This window comes from Vanellus vanellus (genome assembly GCF_965231255.1).
Source record: "Vanellus vanellus genome assembly, chromosome: 11".
In the NCBI taxonomy this organism is placed as follows: domain Eukaryota; kingdom Metazoa; phylum Chordata; class Aves; order Charadriiformes; family Charadriidae; genus Vanellus; species Vanellus vanellus.
In genome coordinates this window covers 16,494,416-16,504,087 of record NC_138916.1, presented here as the reverse complement: position 1 = coordinate 16,504,087, position 9,672 = coordinate 16,494,416, and the positions used below count along the sequence as shown (strand labels likewise).

General features: G+C 57.5%; 1 protein-coding gene across 1 annotated transcript; it reads left to right on the top strand.

Moving 5' to 3' along the window:
• The first annotated feature begins 2,056 nt into the window (after positions 1–2,056).
• AEN (apoptosis enhancing nuclease) lies at positions 2,057–4,828 on the top strand. The gene is made up of 4 exons (XM_082488739.1): positions 2,057–2,062; positions 2,534–3,210; positions 3,501–3,701; positions 4,079–4,828. Exons 2-4 carry the CDS (start codon positions 2,536–2,538, stop codon positions 4,280–4,282), a joined length of 1,080 nt encoding a protein of 359 aa, XP_082344865.1. The 5' UTR covers positions 2,057–2,062; positions 2,534–2,535; the 3' UTR covers positions 4,283–4,828.
• The last annotated feature ends 4,844 nt before the right edge of the window (positions 4,829–9,672 follow it).

Sequence of the window (9,672 nt, the reverse complement as noted above, 5' to 3'; positions counted from 1 at the left end):
TCATCTCAGCTCCCGGCTCGTCTGCCAAATCCAAATGGGATTTCTGCCATCTGGTGCCAAACGCTCCCTCGCTGGCGAGGCCTCAGGACCTTGCAGAGATGAGTGGCATCCCTGTTGGGCACAAGGCTTCTAACAAAGGGAGGACTATCTACCATGTGAGCACCATCTACTGATAACCCAGAGGTCAGCAGGACCAGAGGAGGCCACAGTACACAGATGGACCCATTTAAAGCTATTTTGACTTTTTTCCACCTCCATCCTTGCATCTGGAATAGGGCAGAAAAATGACACCACTGTTGCCTTGCAGCCTGGGCTATCATGGCCCTGGGAAACCAGAAAAAAGCTTTTTCCCTTCCTCCCCATGTGCCCATTATTTCTCCTGTCAAAGTTTCTTTGTAATCACGAGGGTGCAGCTAAAATTTCACACTGCCAAGGGGAATCACGTGCCTCTTGCAAAACATACAGCCTGGGAAAGAAGGTGTCAACGAACAAAGATGAGGGGAGGTGGAGGGGTTTGTTATGGATGAGCCAAGACTGATCAGACCCATGAGCGCAACAGTGATGTGGCTGGGGAGAAGCCATCAACCACATCCATCGATAAGCACCAAATGGTCGAGGCGCTTGAATCTCCCTTTCCACTGTGGGGCATGAGAGAGAAGACCAGCTGGAGATGGCATCTCCTCACCCACCCGATCTGGCAGAGAAATGCCACAGGCAACACAAGCCCATTTCTCTCACGCCGGGGCCTGAGTTTGCTCCCACTCCTGCAATGACAATCAGCTCACACCCTTCTTAGGGGGAGAAAAACAGGGCAAAGAGCCCCCAGGAAACCCAAATGAACCATCCCTGAGAGCTGTGCTGCACACTTTCACCAAAAATAACAGAAACGAGTAGAAATTGCTACATACAGACCTGCCAGGGCTCCCTAGCAAGTTATTGTGGGACACTTGAGCTACTGTCATTAGGAGGAACTAATTAGCTGAACAGCAGGGACGGAAGCAATAGATGCAAAACACAGAGCAACAGATTTAAGGAAGAGGTTTACTAGCTGGAAGAAAAACGTAAAAGAAATAGAAAAAAAATTAAATCACAGGGTGATCTAAATCTTTTTTTTTTTTTTTCTGACCAGGCTGAAGAAGCTAATGGGTAGTGAAAAGGGGGAATGATGGAGGGTGAAAACACTTGTCCTGCATCCCCACAAGCCCCCCCAGTGGCAGAGAGAGGGTGATGCTCAGCACGGAGCCCCCGTGGGACAAGGACACACGCAGTGCCTGGCTCCCTCTGGAAGACTAGTGATTTTGTTGTTGTATGGCTCATCCCACCACAACAAGTCACAGTCTGCCCTAGGGTGCACGGCCTCTCCAGCGATGCTAAAGACACCGGAGACAAGCTGGTGGTGGCTGGGGCTGCCTGTGGTCCTTCTCTGCTTCTGACCACCTTTGCCGTTGCTTTTGTGAGCCTCGAGAGCGAAGCAATGAGAGGCTGGTCTGAAACCCATTCTGCACCCATGTCCCAGACAGAGCTGACCCTCCACGACCCTGTGGAGCACCGTGGGAGAACCTGGAGAATGCAAACCCCATGCTGTGCCACCTCACCCCACCCGAGTGGTGCTGGCCCAGCGAGCAGCCTGAGGGGCTGCAAGGGAAGCAGGGATGCCCACAGAGTCACCAGGAGCTCCAGGGCATGGCAGCTGGGTACCCTGGTGTGCATCCCCACTGCAAACCCACCACCCAGACAGGTCCCCACACATCAGGGCAAGAGGTGGGACAGGCTGGAAACCCTGAGGAGCGCCTGGGCCTGGGCCTGGGCCTGGGCCTGGGCCTGGGCCTGGAGCCAGCACGCCCCCACGCTATACCCGGGGCGCCTTATAGCGAGGCGGTGCCAGCCCCGCCCTATCCGCGCTGCGGCTGCGGGTACCGCCCCTCCACATGCAAATAGTCCCTCCCACGCAGCCAATGGGGAGGCGGGGGGGCGTGGCCACGGCGGGACTTGCCCGGGCATGTGAGCGCGGCGGCTTCCGGGCGAGACACGTGGGAGCCGCGCCGGGTCCGGGCCGGCAGCGGTGGGTCCGCAGGCAACCGGGGGGCTGGGGGCGCGCAGGGGCCTAGGGGTGGGCAATGGGGCGGGCAGAGGCTTGGGGGCCGGTGGTGGGGTGGGCAGGGGTCTGTGACCGTGAGTGAGGCAGAGAAGGCCCGGGTAATGAGCGGATAGGGCCCTGGGGGGTACGTAATGGGGCAGGCGGGGGGGGAGCAGTGGGGTGGGCAGGAGGATGCGGATCGGTAAGGGGGTGGCAGGGCCCTGGGATCGGAATGGGGCAGGTGGGGGCCGGGCAACGAGGGGGCAAGGGCGTGGGGACAGGGTGTGACAATGTGTCCGTGTCCCCCCTTCCACTGCCTCATAGCTCCTGCTTGGGGTGCCCGTGCCTGCACACACCGCGGGAGCGGGGGGGTTGTCATGGGTTGTTTGGGTCCCTTTTGACAGGAGGCCCTGAGGGCTGCATGGCACTCATGCCCCCCTGTGCCCACTCCAGCAGGGATGCCTCCTGGCAAAGGACAGATGACCCCGCTGCTGCCTGCCCCGAGGGTCTCTGCACCCACCCCGCAGAGCACCCATGGCCCCGCTACAGGGAGTGGTGCTCAGCCCCCGGAGGGTCCCAGCACACCGCAGGGTCGCAGCAAGAAGAAGAGCCGTAAGCACCAGCGGTTCATGGAACGCCGGGCACTGCTGGAGCAGAAGGGGCTGCTGAGCCCCCGCCATGGCCTGGACAGCCAGACCCCCGTGGTGCGGCCAGAGACATGCAGCACACTCACCAAGGCAGGTGGCACCACAGCACCATGCTGCAGGAAGGTCCCTAAGCCCAAACAGGTTGTCTCCTCATCCCTGTCCCCATCCACTTCTCCGGACAGCATAGCCAGGCATCACTCTGTGCTGCTGTCCAAGGGGAATGGCAGCTCCAAGGGAGTGGGGACATCCTCCCCACTCCTGCGCCCGGGCAAGTACGTGGCCATCGACTGCGAGATGGTGGGCACCGGTCCTCAGGGCAGGCTGAGCGAGCTGGCGCGGTGCTCCGTGGTGAACTATGAGGGGGATGTCATCTATGACAAGTACGTCCAGCCTGAGCTCCCCATCGTGGACTACCGGACACGCTGGAGTGGCATCACCAAGCAGCACATGAAGAACGCAATTCCCTTCAAGACTGCTCAGGCGGAGGTGAGGAAAAAGAGAGAAATTTAAAAAACAAATTTTAAAAAGTCAGTGTTATCTGCTGACCGCAAATTGGGATATTTGGTGGCCTGTGCTGAGCTACTCTGAGGCAGAGACAAGCACAGGACAGGGACCCTCGAAAGCCATGCAGTGGGTTGTTACTTGTTACTGCTTCATTCTGGGAACTTAAAAAACTAGAACTGAAGAAACTGAATTTAACACAAAATTATATATTTTATGCTTTATTGGTGCTGGTTTTGCTGTACTGCCTGTCTAACCCTTTCTGACGCTTCCAGATCCTGAAGATCTTGAAAGACAAGGTTGTGGTAGGACACGCCATCCATAATGACTTCCAAGCCCTGAAGTACTTCCACCCGAAAGACAGGACCCGAGACACCAGCCGGATCCCCATGCTGAACCAGAGGGCAGGGCTCCCCGTCGGGGCCAGTGTCTCCCTCAAGAGCTTGGCCAGGCATCTGCTCCAGAAAAAGATCCAGGTAAGCACCAGGAACCTTGACATGGGGAGCAGTTCCTGGGTTTACTGCGAGCCTATGTGGTCAGCCTGGTCCCCCCATCTCCGTGGGTGCTCTCTATGAGATGGAGATGAACCTTGTTCGTCCTGGGCTCCCAGCTATGGTCAAGCTGGGGGAGCACAACACCTCTCAAGCTGACCATTAAAGCATCTCAGTAAAGCAGGGACATGACCTGTGCCCTCGAGAAAGTGCTTGAGATGCATGTATCTCCTGGGTTGCATCGAACCTTTGCTGTCTCCAAAACCCACAGCACTTGTGTCCTTCCCAGCAAGCAGACAAGGTGACCTGTTGGATTTTTGCCAAACCCTCTTTTCTAAGGAGGCTTTTCCCCCTTTGCACAGGTTGGCTGCAGAGGGCACTCATCGGTGGAGGATGCTCAGACTGCCATGGAGCTGTACAGACTGGTGGAGGTGCAGTGGGAGACAGAGCTGGCCTGCAGCCTGCCCCCCCGGCCTCCCAGCCCTGTCACAGACCCCACCACAGACAGCAGTCAGTACATGGACGACCGGTACTGGCCCACGGACCTGATGGCAAGCAGCCTGTGATGGGGGACGGTGTCTCCTCTGTGTATTTTGGGCCATCCTGATGCCTCCAGCTATCACAGGTGGAGGTGGCTGCCGACCTCCTTCCCTGGGGCTTGTGCCCCACACGCTCTGCCCGGCACCCGGCCCCGCTGCAGACAGCAGTGCAGAGGAGTCAGATGCCCCCAGCCCTGCTTGGGGAAGGAGAAATGGTGGCACTGGGACACTGGCCATCGCCCGAAAACACAGGTCTTGTGCTGTCACACAGAAATAAACGCTGTGGCAACACCGTGGTCATCTGTCACTTGGTGCTTGGAGACAAGCAAGGTCCTGGTGACAGCTCGCCCCTGTGGGCTAGCGATGGCTGTGGTGGTGGGCCAGTGGCAATTGTTCTCGTGGGAGGACTGAGGTGTCTTACTGATGCCCAAAGGCTGCAAACCCTCCAGGGCCAGTTAAACAACGTTTCCTCCTCATTTTGTTTGCACAGTGAAGCCTGAAAAGAAAGTCTGGGTCTGATCAATGTCCAGCCTGGACAAGAGCACAGGATGCACTTGATTTTAAATAGACTACGCACATATTTGTCCAATTTTGAATTAAAAGCTGTTCACGCAAAACCCCTGTGTGTGTGTTGCATGATCTGGTCTGGCAGCTCTCCAGGAGGGAGAGGGGAGGGATGGGGGTGGCACGCTCTGCCTGTGTCCCAGGCTGTGCCCTGGTGCTTAAAACCCACCTGGAACCAGAAAAGGTGCTTGGAGTGAGCAGTTCCTTGGGGAATGGATGGGTCCCTTCTGCTTTGGGGCATCCCTGCGCAGGCAGGAGGAGCAGGGAATGGGCTCAGCAAGAGCCCTGCAGTCCAGCACTGCCGCCTGCTTGGACAAAGCCTACTGCAAGACAAAATGTCCCACTGCGTCGCTTTCCAGCAGCTGGGCTGTCACAGCTCGGGGAGGCACTGCTGGGATTTGCCCACCCTGTGACACAGTGTCCCTGTGCTCAGGCTCTGGGACCGAGAGCCGTGCCTGCTCTGTGGGGTGGCAACGATGCTGAGCTTTGGCGTGGGCTGCGGTGACAGTCTGGGGGTGGGGTGATGCTCACCTGCAGTGGCTCTGCCTGTAGGCTGCTGCTTCGCGAGCGCTGTACGTAGGTACCTGTGGCTGTACAGATGTACCCCAGCGGGGTGTGAGCACCAGAGTGGGGTTTGGGGCTGGGCATGGGGAATCACACGCTTCCGCGGGGAGCTGAACAGCCACCGTTACAGAAAATCAGTATTTTTTGGCCAGGTGTCTCAAGGCTGAGGCCACCCCTTTAGCAGAGGGGTCCCCCCATCCCACTGCCCAGGCTGTGAGATGGAAAGCAGCTGGAGGGCTGCCAGCACCCCCCCGGGGCTTTCGGGAGCCCGGCCACAGCGCGGTGCGGGTATGGCAGCCAGCACCGAAATGGAGCCCATGTCCCCCACAGCCAAGCTAGATGAGTCCCAGGCTTTTCCCGGCGGCTGGGGGAGGGAAGGAGAGCTCAGCCCCAGCCTTGGGAAGCGGCCAAGGAGCCGGGTGACGCAGGCACACCTGACGCACACATCAGTGCCATTACAAGACGCATCTTGCACTTCCCATCTTAACTCCTCCCTGCCCGGCAGATGAAGCCGGGGACTGCTCAGAAAACACTTCGAAACACATTGGACGTGTCCAAAAAACTCTGCCTTCCCGGTGGTCCGAGCACAACCTTCCTTCAACAGAAATAATAATAACCTGGACTGCATGGTGAGCTCCCGGTCTAGGCACGCTCCACCAGACCGGGTAGGAAACATGGTCCCACGGCAGGTCTTTAAATCCTGCTCATGGCAATGTGTCCCAGGCATGTTCCTGATGCAGCAAGCTGTAAAACCCGGCTGGCACCACCCTCCGTGTGAGCCTCGGGGTGCAGCTCAGTTGAGCCCCAGCGCGATGCTGTGCAACATCAGCAGGACCCAGTGGGATACTGAAGGGACCTGAACCTCATGAGGGCACCCGGGGTGGGTGCAGGAGGAGCACGGCTGGCACCGACTTTTCTCCATTTCCTCCTCTCTGCCATTTCCACCTCTCCTGAGGTGGTAGGAGGGAAGCAAAGCCGTGGGGAAGGTGACAGGAGCTCAGTGGGTCAGCAGACAGCACCATCAGAAGATGGTGGCATCCCAAAGCTGACGCAGCAGCACTGTCTTCTGCTCCCGGGAAAGCAGACCCGGAGGTAGGGCAGAGCGAAGGGTCGCTTTGCTCATTGCCATATAACCTGGCCCATATAACTGCATCCCCTCGAGGGGTACACAGGTTCATGAGGAGCTTGCATGGGGCACCCCGTGGCTCTCAGCTTGTTTGTCCACCTGAGCCCCCCCTTGTTGTCCCCACAGCCCACCCTGTCCCGCCACCCCATAGCACCGACCTGCCCTAAGCCACGTGATATCTCGATGTGAGACAGGGGCGCGTTGGGGGTGAGGCTGCAGAAAGCTGCAAAAGGAGGTGGAAGGCCACGAGGCTTTATCAGCCTGTGACTCAGCCTGCTTCCCTGTCAGCCAGCGGCGAGGGGAAGGCGTAATAAAGGGGAAAAAAAAAAAACATTTTTGAAGTCTTGACCATCCAAACACCTTAGTGAGACCCACTTACAAAAGTAAGCCTGGGATGGGCTCCAGGCAAGGGACAGATTTTTCTAAGCACTCATCCCCTGAGATCCAGGGTGGCTTTTTCCCTGCCTGCCCACGGCAGAGCTCCCCAGTCCGCCTGCACGGCTGCCTGCATGGCTGCCTGCACGGCTGCCTGCACGCCTTCCTGGCAGCACAGTGGTGTGAGGCATTGGGAAAGTCCCAGGCTGCCTCTGACAGCTTGTCCCTGTCACCACCACACTAATTTAACCCCCCTGCTGAAATACCCCCTCTACTTTGGGGGCAAATTTGAAGGCAGCAGGGCAGCCAAAGGCTGGCTGCCCTTTGGTGTTCATGTGTCCTGCAAGCTTTGCTTCTATGCTGTGATCTCCAGCTCTTGGGGAAGCTGAAAAACAAATTTGAGGGGGGTCAATCCCCACTTACATCAGATTTGAAGGGCTGGAAAAATCCTGATGTTGTGCACTGTAGCCCCCAGCCCCCCGAGGCAGCGTTGCTGAGGAGCAAACCCCACCATGGATGATGAGGAGTGGTGGCAACCCACTCCCTGCTGACAAAGTGATGTTTGCTCTGAATAACCTGCGTGGCAACTTTTGTCACGTTTGCACCCGGTCAACCCTTCAAAGGCTAAGCAGGATTTTCACAGGTGTTCGTGAATATTCACCTACGTGCCAGGGAGTTGCTATGGCTGAGAGCAGCCAGCCTTGGCTTTGGTTCATCACCTGAGCAGCCCGCTGAGCATCTTCAGGCGGGCAAAGGAGAGCTGGGCTGCCTCACCATTTACGCTAAATTTTGTGATAATTGAAGAATCTGCAGAAAACTCAGCCGTTGTCTCAACGACCCTGAATAATGATTAACACAAACCCACCAATCCAGCAATGGGCTTTTTTATCAGAGGGAAAACATTGCCAAATGAGTTTTTTTTCCAGCCAGCTGCGAGAGCAGGTAACTGATAAGCCCGTCATTGGAGTGGGGCTGAGCCAATGGGAGCCGATGGCGACGGTTTTCGCTTCTGTCTAGCAACAGCTTCTCCTTGAGCAGCAGACAGTGATTCAATGCTTTCCCCTGCTTTTATTGAGCTCCCCCCCTTCCTGCCCTCCTGCTACACAGGGGGTTTCGTGTGGGACACTCAGAAGCTGAGTTTCGCCTGGGTTTTCTGTTTTCCGTCCGTGGTTTTCGGCATGGTTTTGGTGCCTATTCCTATTCCGCATGGCGAGAGCTTTGCACCTGTAGAGGCGGATGTGTGCCCCCACCCTGCTCACATTCAAAGTGGTCCAGCACCTCTCCCAGCTGCCGGATGCTGTTCACATGGGGACCATAGCTGGGAATGGCATCTTCTGATCAAACACCTGGTTTGCTTTGATGCTGGCTCTGGTTATCACGGTACATGTGGTTGAAGTGCAACGTAAGCCCCAAATGTCTAGGGGTGGAGCAATGCCGGGACCTTATAGCAGCCCAAAGCAAGTCCCTAGCCTGGGGCAATCTGTCCCCTCGCTGTGGGGACACAGAGGGACAATTCGCCCTGTTTGCAGGCAGAGACCAGAGGCTTCGCTTGGATGACTCGCCAGAGAACAAACGGGTCACAGCAGAGGGAGGGACCGTCTTCCCTACGCCCTGCCCCAGCAGTACCCCCACCCACCATCACCCCTCTCCTTTACGCCCTGAGCGTAAATTAGAAGGCAGAAAACTCGCAGCCAGCTATAAATTAAAATCTCAGCAGCCTTAATAACCCGCTTGGCCGGAAGAAGCGAATAGGTGTGATGTGGAAATGAATAGGCACATCTGGCAGCTGCTTAGCACTTCGGCTGCAGGAGGGGTGTGCGTGTGCATGTGTGCGTGTGCATGTGTGTGCGTGTGCGAACCGCCAGCACAGCCTCCCGGATTGGCTGCAAAACCCCTTCCCAACCAATGCCGGGGACCAGGGTGGCCTAGCAACAGCCTTTCCCTAATGAAAAACAAGCCACTTAAGCATCGTGACTGTCTGCGGATGAGAGGAAAAGGCACAATTCCCTGCACGCTCCATCCTCCCCAGTGAGCCGACCCCAAAGGGGGCTGCAGAGGCCACGCTGGACAGGCTGGGGTGGTCCCACATGAGTACCCATGTACCCCTCGGTCTCCGTGCCAGGGGTGCATTGGGTGCACGGGAAGGGTTTGCTGCAGGGACAACACAAGGAAGCCCCCACAGAAGAAACCCCCTCAGTGGTGGTTCCATCCCCCTGTGCAGGCAGCCTGGGTGCCAGGCTCACCCTCAGCAGAGCAACAGGACCCCCACTGCAGGCACCCCAAAGCCCTGTATCTATGGTGCGAGTTGGGGGCTGGATGCCAAGTGGCCCTGGGGACCATGAGCTGCTGAAGATGCCGCCTTTAGGGCAGGAGGGGTTGGCAGGGTGCTGCACCAGGGGCATGTGGGGTGCTCCCCAGCACCGCTGGGTACTGGAGGGACCAAGGGGCTGGTCACCAGTTTGGTCTTGCTTGGAGATATCACCTTCCCATGTCCCTGCCCCACGTTCTGCCCTCCCCTGCCTGGGAAAAGGGCTCTGAGGACAGCAGGGTCTGAGACATGGCCTCCCTGCAAGTCAGCTCACAAAATAACTACTGAGCTTACAGCCCGGGGGACCAGGGGCTGGCCCTGGGGTCATTTGGCATGGGGACACCTTGCAGGAGGCAGGCTGGGAGCTGGGGACGATGGCAGAGGATATTGAGGCACAGCATTGCTTTTGGGTTGCAGAAACATCTCTTTCTTGGGGAACAGTGAGATGCAGGTCAGCTCTCTCCCGGCAGTGTGTGCAAT